This window comes from Scyliorhinus torazame, chromosome 4 (assembly GCF_047496885.1).
Source record: "Scyliorhinus torazame isolate Kashiwa2021f chromosome 4, sScyTor2.1, whole genome shotgun sequence".
NCBI classification, from domain to species: Eukaryota; Metazoa; Chordata; class Chondrichthyes; order Carcharhiniformes; family Scyliorhinidae; genus Scyliorhinus; species Scyliorhinus torazame.
In genome coordinates, this window is record NC_092710.1 from 279,543,423 (window position 1) to 279,562,170 (window position 18,748).

The following is an 18,748-nucleotide window of genomic DNA, read 5'->3' on the forward strand; positions in this document are numbered from 1 at the left end:
GGCCAAATGACCTCCTTCTGAGCTGTAGGCTGCTATAATTCATTTATTTTAAAATATTTTCACTGGTTTTATAATTATTTACAGTGACATTTGTTATGGATAACACAGTAATAAAAATAGAGGGGAAAGCAACGGGAAACTACAAAGTGGGAATATTGAGGGACCTATGTACATGAATGGGGAGCCCCTGTTTATGAGCCCCGGGAATTGCTTATCACAACTGTACTTTCTTATATATGCCCCTGCTGCCATCTGGTATGTATGGGGGGAGGAAGGGGGGAGGTGGAGGGGGGGCGTGTGCTTCAGGTTTGTTGCTGTGGCCGGCCCCATGTGTGCCTTTGCCCATCATCCCTTCTGGCTCCCCTGTCCTGCTTTCCCTGTGTTTGCTTTGGCGTCTTCCCCCCACCCTCTCCTATCATCACCCCTCCCTCCCTTCCCTCCAACCCCTCCCCCAATCTCTCTCTACGTTGTCTGGTTCGGTCCCTCCTTGCTTATTGGTTGCTAATCATGAACAGGTCTTGGAACAGGCTGGTGAATGCCTCCACGTGTTGTGAAAGCCTTCCTCCCCGAATGGCGTATTTCATCTTTTTCCAGTTTGAGAAACTCAACCAGGTCGGACCGCCAGTCTGTGCCCTTGGGTGGTGCCGCTGATCACCAGCCGAGGAGCAATCTTCGGCGGGCAATAAGGGAGGCAAAAGCTAGGACTCTCCCCATCAAGAGCTCTGGCTCATCCGTAACATGGAAGTCCACCACTCGTGGGCATGGCTCTGCCCTCACCCCCACAATCTTGGACATCACCTCGAAAAAGGCTGTCCAGTGCCCAACAAGTCTGGGGCAAGACCAGAACATGTGGGTGTGGTTGCCGGCCTCCCTGGCACCGTTCACATTTGTCCTCTAGTTCCGGGAAGAACCCGTTCATTCGCGTTCTGGTTAGGTACACCACCTTTAGCTGTGTAAGGTTCAGCCCAGCGCTTGAGGACGTGAAGTTTGCCCTGTGCAGTGTTGGCTGCTGTAATTCTACGATGACTTTTCTTTTTTTTACGATGACTTTTCTATATAAGAAATATCTTTTAGTCAGACAAAAATGAGGTGAAAACAGAGATAGATGGTTTCTGTCTGAGCTGAGTATAGGGAGATTTCTGAGGCACTGACAAGTATAATTAAGTTAATGAGCACGGATTGTAGCATTAGATTGGAATCTATCTAGGCTGAATTTAATGGTCATGGCAGTGGCTCTGTCAACCCGCCATCGAGCCGGAGGCAACCTTACATCAGTCATTTCTAGGAGCTCCAGACACATACCTGCCTAGCATTAGGGTTCCAGGGACCTTGGAGCTGCACAGTAGCACAGGGGTTAGCACTGCTGCCTCACAGCTCCAGGGACCCGAGTTCAATTCTGACCTCGGGTCACTGTCTGTGTGGAGTTTGCACTTTCTCCCCGTGTGTGCATGGGTTTCCTCCGGGTGCTTCGGTCCTCCCACAGTCCAAAGATGTGCAGGTTAGATGGATTGGCCATGATAAATTGCCCTTAGTGTCAAAAAGATTAGATGGTGTCGTAAAGGAGTGGTGGTCATGGATGGGACTGCAGAAGATCCCGTACAAAGAGCAGCCATGGAGGCCCCAGAACTCAGGTAAGCTAGTTGGTCCCATTGGGGACAGATAGGTAGGCTACTTAAGGGCCTCAATTGGCTGAGGGGCAGATTTGCTGACCTCGGCCTTTTTCCTACACCTGACTTAATTGGGGAGATTTGGGAAGGTGACGGGCTTTCCAGCCAACACCTTCCTGGTCTATGGAGCCAATTTTCAAAAAGTGACAAAATAGGCAGTTATATTTCAAAAATTTCCATGTGTTACTATTGTTTTTTTTCTATGTTTAATCATAAAAGAAATCCCCTCCCCCCCAAGTTCCAGTGTTCTCTCAGTCAGAAATTTGATGTATATCCTGCAGTCTAGCTGGCTCACTTTCAAATACAATTGGCTGTTCACACATCAGTAGATCATCTTCAGTCAGGGAGGAACTTTGATCTGAGCCCACAAAGTTTGGTATGTTGAACTTGCTCAGGCTGTTCATTGGGTCATCTGAGTTGTCACTTCTCCTCCCTCTTTCTCGATTGGGAAAGTCACAGTTCCCTGGTGCAGGCACGTTGCTTACCAATTGTTGCCTTTCCACTTGTACAATCTTATTAACATGGCAATGAAAGAGAGACCTGGACTCTTCATTTGCAGGACGGGAAAAGGCCTTGTCTGATTTGGACATGGCATAATTAATAGCAAAGCTGTTTGTTCTGTGTTGTTTTGGAGGAAGGTCCACATTCCTGCTAAAAGAGATTTCAATTTTAGAGCAAACATTTCTCAGATGAATGTTCACACACCACAAACAGTAACTCAAATGGTACCTTTAATGTAATAAAACATCTAAAGGTGCTTCATAGGATCGTTACAAAATGAACTGTGATACCGGGACACATAATGAGATACCAGGTCAGATGACCAAAAGTTGGTCATGGAGCTTAAATGCTTGAAGGAGCATTTTATCGGAAGAAAGTGAGGCAGAAAGGGGCACAGGTGTAGGTGTAAGTCCAGAGTTTAGGGTCTAAGCAACTGAAGGCAGAGTGGAGTGATTAAAATTCGGACAGCACAAGAGGCCAGAATTCGAGGAGCGCAGGATGGATTGTGATGCTGGAAGAGATTGGAAGGGGTGAGGTCTTGGCGGGACTTTCAAACAAGCATGAGAAATTTAAAATATAGACATTTTGGAACAGGAGCCAATGTACATCTGGGCAAAGGGGGAATGGGTGAATGTGACTGTGCAAGTTAGGGCAAGGGCAGCAGAGTTTTGATGACTTTACATTTATGGAAAGTAGAATGTGGTAGACCAGTGTCATGTGAGAGTACCTTTAAGAAATGGGTGTTTATAAATGGGTGTGTATATAAATATCTGTAGTGAGAGTACCTTTAAGAAATGGGTGTTTACTACTGCAGTGATGTCAGAGAGTGGGTGGAGCTGGGCTGTCTGTCAGCTTTTTACTTTCGTTTTAGGTTGTTTGCTGCAGGGTGTGTTTTAGTTTCGTTTTCAGAGCTGGATAGCTGCAGTCACAGCCAGAAGGTGTATGAATCTCTCTCTGTAATCTAAAGACTGTAAATCGATCCTGGTGATTTTAAACTAATAACAGTAGTGACTTTAACCTGATGTGCTTCTGGTAAAGGTTTTGTTTTTCAGTCGTATGGATGTTAAAAGGAAAGCTTACGGATTGCTGAGTGTTGTATTCTTTGGGGGTTGTATTTGAATTAATGGTTGCTACGATGTTCACTGTATGTTTTAAAAAGGTTAACTTGAGTTCATAGAATAAACAGTGTTTTGTTTTAAAAAATACTTTTCCATTTCTGCTGTACCACCCTGAGTGGGCCGTGTGCTCCCCATACCACAATCTATTAAAAGTTGTGGGTCAGGTGAACTCCATGATACACTTTGGGGTTCTCTAAACCCTGGCCCATAACACCAGTCAGGATTATGTTGTAATTGAGATCCTTAAGTAGCCTGCCGGACTGGGCTGGATGGGAACGCCCCCATACCCGTGTTCTGTGGCCTCCATGGCTGCTCCTTCTGCTGGGCTTTCTCCAGTGCCATCAATGATCACCATTCCTGGCGGCATTGCTGGATCTGAAGTGCAGTCAACCAGCTAGATGTAATGAAGGCATGAGTGAGGATTTCAGAAGCAGATGGGCTCAGACAGGGGCAAAGTCAGCCAATGTTACAGAGATGAAAATCGGTGGTCTTAAGTGACGGTTCAAATATGAGGTCAAATGTTCATCTCACGGTCAAATATGACATGAAGGTTACGAGCAGACTGGTTTAATCTCAGTTCCCGGGAGAGGGACAGAGTCGGTAGTTGTAGGAACTTGAATTTTGAACGGGACAGAAAATCATGGTTTCAGGCTTCCCAGTATTGAATAAGAGGACATTTCTCAGCATCCAGTACAGGATGTCGGATAAGCAGTGTGCTAATTCAGCAACAGTGGGGGAGTTGAGAGAGCTGGTGGTGAGGCAGAGCTGGGCATCATCAGTGTGTATGTGAAAACTAATGCTCTGCTTTTGGATGGTGTCACTGAGGGAAACATGTAGATGAGAAAAAGGAGAGGGTGAAGGATAGATCCTCAGGGGACAACAGAGGTAACGATGCCGGAGCGGGAGGAGAAGCCAGCACAAGTGATTCTCTGGCTACGATTGAATAGATAAAAATGGAACCGAGTTAGAGCAGTCCAACCCAGCTGGACAACAATGGAGTGTTCTTGGAGATGGAGGATGTGGCCAAGCATGTCAAAGGCTGCAGGCAGGTCGAAAGGATGAGGAGGGGAAGTTTACCTTTGTCACAGTCCAGTCACAGAAGATGATGTTTGTGACCTTTATAAGTGCTGTTTGGGCATTGCGACATGGTGGAAAGCTAATTGAATGGGTTCAAACATTGAATTCCGGGAAAGATGGGCAATGGATTTAGGAGATGACATGTTCAGGCATTTTGGAGAAAAGGGAGGTGGATATGGAACGCACTAAAGAAACCTTGCTTCGTGAGGCATTAATTAGAATTCTAGATAGACTGAAGTACCACTCAGCTATTGTCCATGCTAACAGGGAAATTACATGCAGTAAGCAGTTTTTTAAAAAAAACACCCCAAGTAAATCCATTAGGTGATGATGACCCAGATGTGTGCCGATAACTACTTTGATGTGAGCAATTTCCACTTATGAGCAGCATTTCTCCGCTGGATAACTAATTATCTGTTTTTTCATTTTATCCATAATGTCAATTCCTTGCTTGCCATAGCAACATTTCATATAATAACCAATATGGACACTCACGGTTTGTAACGCCGATTCTTTAAAAAAAGAATTTCCCTGTCAGCATGATAGAGACGTTGCACCAAACCATGTCTTTTTACAGTGACTAAAAGTTAACCTGTAAGTTAATAAATCAATTTGGTAAGCTGTAATTAAAGCTGAAAGAAGCTGTGCTGATAATCATTGCCTAGTTAAAGCTTCACTGGATTGATTGCACAGTATTTCACTGTCCGGAGAGGAAAGTGATTATTCTTGGCAGCTTTTTAATGTTACAAGTACTAAAGCTTTGTGATGGGAATCTATTCCTATTTATGTAGTCTTTAATGTCATAAATATAAGGCAAGAACATTTCCATTATTGGACCACATTTGACACCAAACCATTTAGGACAGACAGCAAGAAGTTTGGTCGAGAATGTAGATTTTAAGCAGCATTTTAATGATGGAGAGATGGGCAGAGGCATGGAAAGGTCAGGAAAATCCAGAGTTTAGGGCCTCAATAGCTGAAAGCACAATTACCCATGGTGGAGTGATGACAATCAAGGATGTAAAATGGCCCGAATTGTAGGCGCAGTATCTCACAGGGTTTTAGGGCAGGAGGAACTAACAGAGATAGGCAAGGATGGGGTCATGAGGGTCTTGAAACCAAGGAAGAGAATTTTAAAATTAAGACTGACATGTTTATTCCAAGGTTGTACAGCAATCTCTCCCTGAACAGAGGCAGATGATATTGAACAGTATGCATTAGAAAGAAAGCTGCTTGAAACCAAATATTCCTGCCCAACAATCCTTGTGGTGGCACATCACCTCACAGTACAAGTTGGCAAACTTGCCAATAATTCATTGTGTCTGCAAAGTTGCTGTTAATGTGCCCTTTGTGGCCTTTCGGCGCTTCTGGATCTCATTCTATGACTGAAGAAGACAAAATGTCAAGTGAAAGAGTTACCGAGACAGAGGGACATTGGGTGCCATCTCACCCACACCATGCGGGGGAAGAAATAAATGCTCGTACAAATACTTGACAAAAGTCAACACTTTCAAAATTAAAAGAAATTTTGTTTCAAATCATCAGGGATCCCGACCTCGCTCTGACCCGGAGGAATCCCCAAATGGGCCCCATAACTGGTGTTCTGGCCGATATGACTGGTCTGATGAGGTGTATCGAAACAGCCAATCGTAGAGGCCCACAAATAAGGTCCCAGTTCTTTTCATGTCAATTGTCTCTTTTTTTAAAATAGATGAGTGGGAGCATTGCTCTCCAGCAAGTTTATCTGGAAATGAGTCAACAAGGCTCTACTCTGACATTCAGCTGGATTCAGTGCTAGTTTCCAAACTCTGCAGTGAAATTCGGTCAGGGATTTCGGTCCCCTTTGTTTAATTTAAGCACCAAGGAATAGAATATTATCTTCACACACTGGAAAATAACCTGATAAAGTGAATCGTCTATCTGTTGTATAATTATCAATAGAACAGTGAGCTCTGAAAAAGGTGTACAGTCCCAGGCAGTGAAGATGAAAATCTACCCCAGAGTCCGAAAATATCGTCTGAGTTCAGTTCTCATGGCTTCCAAGCTGTTCAATCAAAGGAAGACATTGAAAATATAAATGACAGTAAAATACCATTTTTCTTTCTCTGCCGAGACAATGCTTAAAAATATCACATTTGTTTACTCTACGTAAACATTGGGAAAAAACACTTATCACAGTCAGACTTCCTTTCATGGCAAAAGCAATTGTTAGATGCTGAACACAATGAATACATCGTTCTTATTGTACTAGCTCTTATTAATGGTGCACAACTTTAACCGCCTGAGCTACCGTAAAAGCCAATTATCTGCGTAGAACAATTGAGCACAAGAATCCGCATTACTAAATATTTTGGGTAACCACCTGCATTTTGTCAAAAGCAACAATTATCATACAATTTTAATCCACAAGAGATGATGTGGCCCTTTGTGCCTATGAATGAGAAAGTTGCGAGGCCCATTCCCTGCTCTTCCCTCATTGTCCTGCCAATGTTTCCCTTCACACATATGCAGGAACATAGCAGAGTTGGACATTTAGTTCCTCGAGCCTGTCCTGCCATTCAATGAAATTATGGATGATCTCCAGTTACCCACCTTTACCATATGTCTCTTGATACCTTTGGTTAACAAAACCTATCAATCTTGGATTTAACATTAATAACTGGTCGAGCAGCAATTACCATTTGCAGAAGAGAGTTCCAAACTTCTACCACCTCTGTTTTGAATTTCACCTCTGAAATGTGTGGCTATCCTGGTCCTAGGCTGCCCAACAAGCACTATCTGTTCCCCTTCATATCTTGAAAACTTGAAATCACCCTTAGCCTTCTAAATTCCCTACATTATTCTAGCTTGTGTAATCTCTCTTTGTAATTTAACCCTTTGAGTTCAGGTATCAATGTGTTAAAATTACGCTGCACTCCCTCCAAGCCAATATATCCTGCCTAACGTGTGATGCTCAGACCTGCTCACAGCAGTCCAGGTGTGGTTTAACACAAGCTTTGGATAACTGACCTACCATGTCCACCCCTTTTGTGTTCTAGTCTTCTGGCTATAAAGGCCAGCATTCCACCAGAGGATTTTGATTATTTTCTGTACATCCCAATACATTTCAATGATCTGTGCACCTGGCTCCAAATCTCTTTGGGCTGCCACTCTTTCTAGTGTTTCACAATTTAGAAAATACTCTATTCTATTCTATCCCTTTTAGATCCAAGGTAGATGATTTCATGTTTTCTGACACTGAAATCTATTTGCCGCATTTTTGCTAGTTCACCTACTCCATTGCTATCTCCTCACAATGTTATGCTTCCATCTACACTTCTTACAATACCATTGCCATTGTGTCAGTTGAAAACTATGTTATGTGGCTTTTCATCCCATTATCTAAGTTATTAATAAATACCGTAAATGCTTGAGGCTCCAACACAAATCCTTCTGGACACCACGAGTCTCATCCTGACAATTTGAGGATCTGTCCCATGATCACTGATCACCGCTTCTTATCAATCAGCCAATTTGCTAACCTGTTCAATAATTTGCCTTGTATTCCATGAGGTTCAACTTTAGCTGTCTGGTATGTGGGAATAAATCAAAAGGCTTCTAGAAGTTCATATGGTTTGCGATTCATTCACAGGGTGTAGGTGTTGTGGCTAGACCAGCATTTATTGCCCATCACTGGGGCCCTTGAGTAGGTGACAGTGAGCTGCCGTCTTGAACCAATGAGGCCCATGTGATGTAGGAACACTCACAGTGCCGTTAGGGAGGGAGTTCCAGAATTTGATTCACCAACATTGAAGGTATGGGCCTAAACTTTTTGCGCGTCAGGCTTGCGCACTCAACAGGCCCGCAAACAGGAGCAAAACATGCTTCCGGCTGTGAGTGGCCCCAGAGTGCAATTTCACGTCAGCTAGCTGATTAATGGGCCACCAACATAACATGTGCACTAAGAAAGGCTCAGCACTGCCTGAGAGGGCAGGAAGAGGGTGGGCATGGAGAAAAGGTGGGGGGTAAGCTGCCGCTTTTAATGTGCTCCCTCAGGGGACAGCCACTGTGAAGCTATCTCATGGAGCTGCAGATCTGTAAAAAAAAACTGCGATGGAAAAACACTGCAGAGAGTGTCTAGGCTGCACACTCAAGCACAAACCTCAGTCCCCGTCACCTTTTAAAATTTTATTTCAGCCCTGACATTTCAGTCCACCCTGAATCGATGTTGTGGCTAAAACATAAAGGCCACCCACCCGCCAACAGTAAAAGCAGACGGGCCAGGTAAAATCTTATTCAATTGGCCCCTTAATAGGTTAAATTGCCTGCGTGACTGTCGGCGGGCTTGCTTCCAACTCTTGTATTCGTCCACGAACTGAAACATTACGCTAGTGCGTGATGAGGTTGGGACCAACTTGTTCTCAAGCGATTTCACGTGCTTCCAGGTTGGGTGTGCGCCTGCCCGAGCAACGTAAGATCCTGGCCGTGGTGACATAGTTCCAAGTCAGGATTTTGAATGACTTGGAGGGGAACTTGCAGGTGCTGGGGTTTCCATTCATCTGCTTCCAGGTGGTTCAGGTCGTGAGTTTGGAAGGTACTGCTGAAGGAAATTGATGAGTTGCTACTATGTAGATAGTGCGCGCTGCTGTCCCTGTGCATGAGTGGATAGGGAATAAATATCTAAGTGGTGGATCGGGTGCCAATCAAGACGGCCGATTTGTCCTAATTGATGCCAAGCTTTTTAAGGGTTGTTCATTTTACACACACACAAAATGCAGGCAAATGCAGAGGATTCCATCACACTCCTGACTTGTGTCCTGTAGAGGGTGGACAGGCTTTGGAAAGTCAGCAGGTGACCTATTCTCTGCAGACCTCCCAGCTATCCTCTGACTTGTTCTTGTAGCCACAGTTTTTGTATTGTTACAGACGGGAGTGGGGATTAATTTAAAGAGCCTGGTTACAGAAAGGTGTTTTTTCATTTTTTGATTTTTCCTTTTATATGTATTTTCCCCATCCTACAGTTTTAAAGTGATCCAATCCTCTGCTAATAACCACAGAGCAAACTTGAAAGAAGGTAAAATAAGAGGGTTGATTTATTTTACACACATATAAAATGTGGGGAGGGAAATGTCCATTGAAAATTCTGTCAGGTGGCAAAATTTGTGATCTTGAACCAAGGAACTCGATTGCAGGTTGAGTCCACTGAAGATGCAGCAAAGTATCCTTGTCTCCTGGAAATGTGGAACTCGAGGGAGATGGAGGTCCGGTTTCCTATTCGGAGATAAAACTTCAACTGAACATAAAATTCAAAAGCTGTATAATTAAAGGACAGCTCAATTATCAGTGATGTGACAGGGGGTTTCAGGTCGAGCTAATGAGGCCCTTTACTAAAACCCATTGTATTTTGAGCAGGTAACTATGAACCCATCATTGGAGATGAGGAGTCACAAATAGCTTTGCCTGTGTCCGTAGCTGGCTGGTGCAGACAACCTTGTTCACTAATCCATTGTGTTGACTTGGCTGGAATGTTTCTACAATGCAAGGAGTGTTACATTCATAGGGTTTTATGTGTTATCCTTTGTCTGTGTTCAAATTGCTCAGATACATCCAGAACCACCATCATGTGATCAGCAATGGCCATTTTAACAATCCAATCATTTGTATATTAAGAACAATTATAAAATAGCCAGGCTGGGGTATGTGATGATATGCCTGTGCACATTTTTGTATACAGTCATCTATTAATGTGCATAGTTATTGATATGATCTCCAACCAGTAGGTGGCAATAGCGATCTACCATGCGACTCGAGATATTTGGCAGTTGGTAGGAAGTCGTACAAGAAGATAGTCGCACTAGAAGTAGCTCCAGGAGAATTCGCTGAATCCATTTATTTTGTTACCATTTGTATCATAGTTCGTTAGTTATCTTTCCACAAGTTTATCTTGGTAATAAACCTATCTTACTAGTCAAAGAACTAGATGTTCTGTGTCCATCTGTACTATGGCCAAAGCGCAGAATATAACAGGGTAGATATATGTATTCTTTACAGTCATGTGGACAGGACTATATGGTCCAAATATTGATAATGGAGGATTCAGCAGCGGTAATGTCATTGAATGTTAGATTCTCACTTGTTGAAGATGGTCATTAGCTGGCACTTGCCACTTTTCAGCCCAAGCCTGAATATCATCCAAGTCTTGCTGCATATGGACGTAGGCTGCAGTATTGAGGAGTCTCGAGTGTTGCTAAAAATTGTGTAAACAGCCAACATCTCCACTTCTGACTTGATATGGAAAGAAGGTAATACCAGCTCCTGTAGTGATGTCCTGGGACAGTGATAAATGACCTCCAACAATCACAACCACCTTCCTTTGTGCTAGGTATGACTCCAACCATGGGCAGTTTTCCCCCTGATTCCCATTGATTCCAGTTTTGCTGGGGTTCCTTAATGGCATACTAGATCAAATGCTGCTGTGAGGTGAATGGCAGTCATCTCACCTCACCTCTTGAGTTCAACTCCTCTGTCCATGTCTGGACCAAGGTTGTAATAAGGTAAGGAGCTGAGTGGCCTTGATGGAACTCAAATTGAACATCAGTGAGCAGATTATTGCTGAACAGGTGCTGCTTGACAGCACTGTTTATGACACCGTCCACCACTTTGCTGATGATCAAAGGTAGGCTGATGGGACAGTAAGTGGCCGGGTTGGGTTTGCCCTGCTTTTTGAGATCAGGACACACTTGGACAATTTTCCACATTGCCAGGTAGATGCCAGTGTTGTAGTTGTATTGGAACAGTTTGGGAAGGGGTACGGCAAGCACATCTGTAGGCACTCTGCTGTCTATTGCTTCAGTCAAAAATTTCAATCTGATCCACCAGTCATTGAGATACCCTTTACAAATCCAAATGCTGTCTCTCTCCGATCAGCTGAAAATCTTAAAGGCCCACCTATCCTTGGGCAGCACGGTAGCACAGTGGTTCGCACAGTTGCTTCAGAGCTGCAGGGTCCCAGGTTCGATTCCCTGCTTGGGTCTCTGTCTGTGCGGAGTTTGCACGTTCTCCCCGTGTGCGCGTGGGTTTCCGCGGTTTCTTCCCACAGTCCAAAGATGTGCACGTTAGGTGGACTGGCCATGCTAAATTGCCCTTCGTGTCCAAAAATGTTAGGTGGGGTACTGGGTTACGGGTGTGGGTTTAAGTGGAGTGCTATTTCCAAGGGCCGGTGCAGACTTGATGCGCCTAATGGGCTCCTTCTGCATTGTAAATTTTATTATCACTCAAGGATTCCAGTAATTTACTGACAACACGGTAGCATAGTGGTTAGCACAATTGCTTCACAGCTCCAGGGACCCAGGTTCGATTCCCGGCTTGGGTCACTGTCTGTGCGGAGTCTGCACGTTCTCCCCGTGTGTGCGCGGGTTTCCTCCGGGTGCTCCGGTTTCCTCCCACAGTCCAAAGATGTGCGGGTTAGGTGGATTGGCCATGCTAAATTGCCCTTAGTGTCCAAAATTGCCCTTAGTGTCCAAAATTACCCTTAGTGTTGGGTGGGATTACTGGGTTACTGGGATAGGGTGGAGGTGTGGGCTTGGGTAGGGTGCTCTTTCAAAGAGCCAGTGCAGACTCGATGGGCCGAATGGCCTCCTTCTGCACTGTAAATTCTATGAGTATTCTAACAGATGCAATGCAAATTGGTCTTTAATTCCTTGATTTCTCTCTCATCATTCTTGACGAGAGTAACATGCACAATTTGTGCAACCTTATTGAGCCATTGACGAATTGAGAGACCTTTGGAAGATTATAATTTGGGCATCTGTGTTGTTCCCACCTACTGTCTTAGGAAACCATCTGATTCTGTGAATTTGTAACTCAATGCCATACCTTCTTCCTTGCTGTTACTTTGCTTCCGTTGATTTTGGTGATTCCCTGTCCATGATTCAATATTAGTTTCCTGGGAGTTCCAGCATGCTGACCTCTTCCTCTATTGTGGATACTGATACAAAGTAACTATTCGTCATGCTCACCATCTCTTTACGTCCATTGACAATAGCACGATTCTCAGTTTTCACATTGTTCCCGCTCCTCCTATTTTTCAAAATGTAATTAATTTTTCGGATTGAGTTTGATATACTTGCAAGCTTGTTTTCATACTCCTCTTTTTGTAGCTCTTTTGTCACCTTTTGACCCTTCCCCACTTGCCAGGATTTTGTCTATATTTTTGCATTATTGCTTTTAGCGTTATGTCGGTGCTTACCTCTTTTATTATTGAATCTGTTTCCACCAGATGTTCAAGTGGTGTATTCCAGATCATAATTTACTGGCATAAACACTTCTCTAAATCTCCCTTCTGGTGCTTAAATCAGTATCTAAAGTATCTTAAATGTGTGTCCTTCTGCCAGTGAGAACAATCTTTCTTTATTTACTCTATCAAAACTGTTCATCATTCTTTTTTACATCATCTAAGTATTTGCAATACATACAATTCTGGCTAGTCAAGGGGACACGTTTTTTAACCTGTGCCCTTTACAAGTCTTCTCTTGGATTCGCCCAAGTTTACCTTAGTTGCTGTGCTTGGGTATTCTCTGGCTCCTGTTCATTTGAAGCTATTTGTGAGGTACTATTATACTCTGCCTCTAATGTTCTACCTTTCAAATAAAAGGGGCTGTTAGAGCCTGACTTACTCTGGATGTGGTGCTCCTGTCTTTGTGAGCAGCGTCAACACAAAAAACATAAAAATGACGAAGACTGCCAGGCCCACCCAAAATCCGATCACAATGGAGTCTGAAAAACAGGATGATATTTTCAGTTGCTTCAATACAACATTAACACAATTGGTACATTTGGCTTCAAAAGAACAACCTTGCGGCATGTTCGGAAGGCCGAAAATGTCATTAAAATGAACGATGAGAACCAGATTTACAGTTCAGGACCTGGGGAAACCTTCTGGAAAAGTTGAGGACGAGGCCATTATAATGTTTAAAATAGTATTGGCCAGCTCCTTGTCCAGAGTCACCGGGCAGAAATTGCTTAAGCCTGGCAACACCAGCCAACCTCCATCCTCTCAGGCGTGATTGATAGACACTTGAGTTCCTGGAGGGCCCAGTCTTCATGGATCTAATGCCATCAGAATTCTATATGGCTTTCGGTGACATTCTGCCACAGCAGCAAATCACTTAGGAGAGACAGGTTCAGTGGCCTAAAACTTAACACAGGCACCAAGAAGTAATATTCACCAAGAAGTAATATTCAGACACTGAGTAATAAAGGAAATGAATCCAATGCAGTTGACGTGACTGTGCATTGAACATCATTTCAGTTAGTTAGTAAATATGGTTTACCCTGTGTAAAACTGTATAGACCTTGGCACTACTCGGATCGAACAGCAGCTCCCCCTTTCCCCACTTCACTTTACAAAAGGCTGAGGGATGACCGAGTAGATATCTTCTTTACCCAAATATTGGTGGGAATGTGGAACTCGATGCCACAGGGAGTGGTTGAAGTGAACTGTATAGATGCATTTAAGGAGATGTTAGACAAACAAATGAGGCAGAAGGGAATGGGGGTTACAACATCGATTTATAAGAGGCTTGAATGGACTGGTTGGGCCTTTTTGAATGACCCTGTTTCTGTGCAGGGGCTGTACCAAGGATCCGGGTTCAATTTCAGTCTTGGGTGACTGTGTGGAGTTTGCATGTTCTCCCCATGACTGTGTGGACTTTCTCCGAGTGCCCCTGTTTCCTCCCTTAGTCCAAAGATGTGCTGGTTGGTTGGATTGGCCATGCTAAATTTTCCCTTAATGTACAGGTTAAGTGGCATTACGGGGTTGGGGCGGGGGAGGTGGGGGAGTGAGCCTAGGTAGGGTGCTCTTTCAGAGAGTCAGTGCAGACTCAATGGGCCGAATAGTCTCCTTCTGCACTGTAGGATTTCTCTGATTCTATTTTATCCCAGATAATCCTATTTCATCCCTTCACTGTATTGCAGGTACTGCTGCTAATTCGTCATTGGTGTTTTCACCCTCCATGTCTGCCATCTTGAGCAAGAAGATTCACACCAGAGATTTTCTTCAATGAAAAATGATGGAGCATCCAGCAGATGACAATTATTTGAGAAACATTGTCAAGGGAATTAAAACAGAAAATGCTGGAAAAACTCAGCAGGTCTGGCACCACCTGTGGAGAGAAAAACAGAGTTAGTGTTTGAGGCCATATCGTCATGCAGACTCGAAATGTAACTCCATTTCTCTTTCCACGGATTCTACCAGACTTGCTGAGATTTTCCTACATTTCTGCTTTTCGTTCAGATTTCCAGCAAGGCGGAGGAGAGAGTAAAAGAGAAGGATGCATTGCATTATTAGTTAAGGAGGCAGTTACTGCAGCAAAGAGATGAAGGAGTGAATTCTCCATTTGGAAGACTATGGGCAGAATTCTCCGTCCCGGGACACCTGGAATGCATTCCCTGATGGGGCAGAGAATCGGGCATCGGGGGGGAAATCGGGTGCTTATCTGAAGGCGATGCTCCAACCCCAAACTGGCGGCGTGAACGAGGTCCACGATGTGCGCTGGCGGTGGAAGTAAATTAATTCAAATAGGTCTTAATGACTCATTTGCATCTATTTAGTGGGCCCTGCGCCCTATGCTCTGGCCTCCTCCTCCCGTTGTCTGGTCCCCACAGCCAGGAATCATGTCCTTCCTCCACATACAGGGGTGATCTGACCTGACCCCCGCCACCCACCAGGGACCGCCTAACGAGGAAGACTGTGCCCAGGGACCCCTGTATAGGGAGACACCTCCTCAGGGACACCTGCAATAGAGACCCCCTAACTAAAGGGACCCCCCCCCCCCCCACAGACCTCACCCCCCCCCCACTGACCCCCCTCCCCCCAGAAAAGAGACTCCTGTCTGGAAGCAGAGAGCATTCCAAACAGGGGCAGTGAGAAAAATTACAGCTGTAATGCTTACCTGGAAGCTCCACATGTCTCTGAAGGAAAACAGCTATGACCTGTGACATGTGAACTGTGTTTCAACCCCGTAGATCCATTGGCTGCATGCCATTCATAATCTTCTTGTAGTGGGTGTGATTGACAGCTTTCATAAACCAGCTGTCACCTTGATTCATTCATCTCCCTTCTTGGATGAGTGACTCTTAGTGGTGAAATCCCAATGTTTACGAACATTGACCACAAAGTGAGATAAGTGCATGCCAGGCATGAAGTGCATTTCAATCACTCATGCATGTGATTGGAATGCACTTAATGTGGCCAGTGTTTGTAAACGGCAGACAGTGAGTCTCATGTCGGTGGCAGGGAAACTATTGGAGAAAATTCTGAAGACGAGAATCTATCTTCACTTGGAGAGGGAAAGTTTGATCAGGGATAGTCAGCATTGGTTTGTCAGAGGGAGGTCGTGAATAACAAACTTGGCCTGTAGACGAAGGTATTGCAGTTGATGTAGTTTATATGGATTGCAGCAAAGCCTTTGACAAGGTCCCACATGGAAGACTTATAAAAGAGGCAATGCACGTGGGATATAGGGTAATTTGATAAGATGGATTCAAAGTTGGCTTAGTTGTAGGAGACAGAGGGTGATGACAGACGGCTGCTTTAGTGACTGGACGCCAGTGTCCAGTGGCGTACCACAGGGATCTGTGCTGGGTCCCCTATTATTCATCATTTATATAAACGACATAGATGACTACGTGGGGAGTAGGATCAGTAATTTTGCGGATAACACAGATTGGCCGAGTGGTTAACAGTGAGGTTGAGTGTCTTGGGTTACAGGAAGATATACACGGGATGGTCAAATGGGAAGAAAAGTGACATATGGGGCGCGATTCTCCACTCCCACGCCGGTTGGGAGAATTGCCTGGGCCGCCAAAATTTCCGGGGACGTCGGTCCGAAGCCCTCCCGCGATTCTCCCAAGCGGCGGGAACGGCCTGGTCGAGTTTCGCAGGCCGCAGGCCGGAGAATCGCCGGAGACACCGAAAATGGCGATTCTCCGGCACCCCCGCTATTCTGAGGCCCGGGTGGGCCGAGCGGCCAGGCCAAAACCGCGGGTTCCCCCCGGCACCGTCCACACCTGGTCGCTGCAGTCGTGGGCGGTGCGTGAACGCTGGGGGGGGCGGCCTGTGGGGGGCCGAGAGGGGATCCTGCACCGGGCTTCACCTGGAATGTGGGGTGGCCCGCGATCGGTGCCCCCCCGATCGTCGGGCCATCCTCTCTGAAGGAGGACCTCCTTCCTTCCGCGGCCCCGCAAGATCCGTCCCCCATCTTCTTCCGGGGCGGACAGGATGGCTACCACGCATGCGCAGGTTGGCGCCGGCCAACCCGCACATGCGCGGATGACGTCCGTTATGCGGCGCTGGCCGCGTCATCTATGCGGCACCGCTTTTACGTGGGCGACAAGGCCTGGCGCGGGTAGATGACGTGGCCCCGATACTGGCCCATTGCCAGGGCCTGAATCGGTCGGGACCGGGGCCGTTCCGCGCCGTCGTGAACCTCGACAGCGTTCACGATGGCGCGGCCACTTCGGCGTGGGAGTGGAGAATCGCGCCCCCGGAATTTAACCCTGAAAAGTGTGAAGTGATACACTTTGGATAATTTGACAAGGAAGTATTCAATGAACGGCCTGACACTGGGAAGTTGCGAGGAACAAAGGTACCTTGGCGTGTTTGTCCATAGCTCTCTCATGGCTGAAGGGCGGGTTAATAAGATGGTGAAAAGAGGAGATTCACCAGGAATTTGCTTGGGTAGAACATTTAAGTTATGAAGAGTGGTTGGATAGGCTTGGGTTATTTTTGCTGAGCAGAGAAGACTGAGGGGTGACCTGATCGAGGTGTACAAGCTTACAAGGGGCATGGACAGGGTGGATAGTGTCATGTGAGTTTCCCTTTCAGAAAGGTTTTTGGCTTATCACATGGCTTCAGTGATGTCCTTGTGTGGGTGTGGCTGGGCTGTGGCTCTGTGACAGTTTTGCTTTCGCTTTCAGGTTTGACTGCTGTGGACTCAGACAGGAGAAATAGGTGTTTTGGCCTGTCTCTCTCTATTTTCATTTTAAACATATGTGCCAGCAAAAATCACCTTGGTGGTGGCTTTTAAGATACAGTTTGCTTTCCGGAAGGGTTTAAACCTGCTGGTGAGACGGGGTCAGAATCTCAGGGAAAGCCAGTCTTATTCAAGTGAGAATGCAGAGTGCTGGGCCACACCCTTGAAAAAGGGTTTTTAGTTTATGGGATTTTATTTTTGAATTGGAACAGTTAAGGGGGAATTCATTAAGTGTTATACAGAGATTAACTGTGTGATGTCTTTATGTTTGTAATTGATAAGAATTCTTGCTGTTTGATTAGTTAACTCAGTTCTGAGAATAAAGCTTATTTGATAAAAGTGTCTGGGAATACTGTTGAATAACACCTGAAGGGTAGGCTCTTATGCTCATCCTAGCCGAATACAACATAACCAGTTATAGGTCAGGTTAACTCCATAATACACTTTGGAGTTTTTAAACCCTGGCCTATAACAAAAATTGGGGGCACATCTGGGATCAGGTATTAGGTAGGCAGGTCAGGTGTTTTTCATGTGTCAGTGCAGACTCGATGGGCTGAAGGGCCTCTTCTGCACTATGTGATTCCGTGATTTACAATAATAACTTTTCTTCTGGAGACTAGAAAGTCCATTTCCAAATGGACCTCTTTCTGCTGTAACGCCATAGGAGCAAACCAGAATGAAATGGGGGCCACCAATATCCGCTCTAATTTACGTTAAAAGACCCAAAGTCTTTTAATAAGATGTGGAGATGCCGGCGTTGGAACGGGGTGAGCACAGTAAGAAGTCTTACAACACCAGGTTAAAGTCCAACAGGTTTGTTTCGATGTCACTAGCTTATCGGAGCGCTGCTCCTTCCTCAGGTGAATGAAGAGGTATGTTCCAGAAACACATATATAGCCAGATTCAAAGATGCCAAACAATGCTTGGAATGCGACCATTAGCAGGTGATTAAATCTTTACAGATCCAGAGATGGGATAACCCCAGGTTAAAGAGGTGTGAATTGTGTCAAGCCAGGACAGTTGGTAGGATTTCGCAGGCCAGATGGTGGGGGAGGAATGTAATGCGACATGAATCCCAGGTCCCGGTTGAGGCTGCACTCATGTGTACGGAACTTGGCTATAAGTTTCTGCTCGGCGATTCTGCGTTGTCGCGCGTCCTGAGGGCCGCCTTGGAGAACGCGACGCTGCGACAACGAATGAACGGACATCGCGCAACAATCACCAGGCAGGAATGTTCCCTTCCAGTCGGGGAACACTTCAGCAGTCAAGGGCATTCAGCCTCTGATCTCTGGGTAAGCGTTCTCCAAGGCGGCCTTCAGGACGCGCGACAACGCAGAATCGCCGAGCAGAAACTTATAGCCAAGTTCCGTAC

At 45.4% G+C, this 18,748-nt stretch overlaps 1 protein-coding gene across 1 annotated transcript in view; it reads right to left on the minus strand.

Annotated features, from left to right (window-relative positions):
* Nucleotides 1-1,831: 1,831 nt before the first annotated feature.
* LOC140411738 (melanocortin-2 receptor accessory protein 2-like) overlaps nt 1,832-18,748 on the minus strand; it is a 54,950-nt gene continuing 38,033 nt past the window's right edge. The window contains exons 4-5 of the mRNA XM_072500735.1: nt 13,018-13,117; nt 1,832-2,318 (exon numbers count right to left, since the gene is read on the minus strand). Of these exons, the coding sequence (XP_072356836.1) occupies nt 1,919-2,318; nt 13,018-13,117 (500 nt within the window). The 3' untranslated portion in view covers nt 1,832-1,918. The remainder of the gene's footprint in view (nt 2,319-13,017; nt 13,118-18,748) is intronic.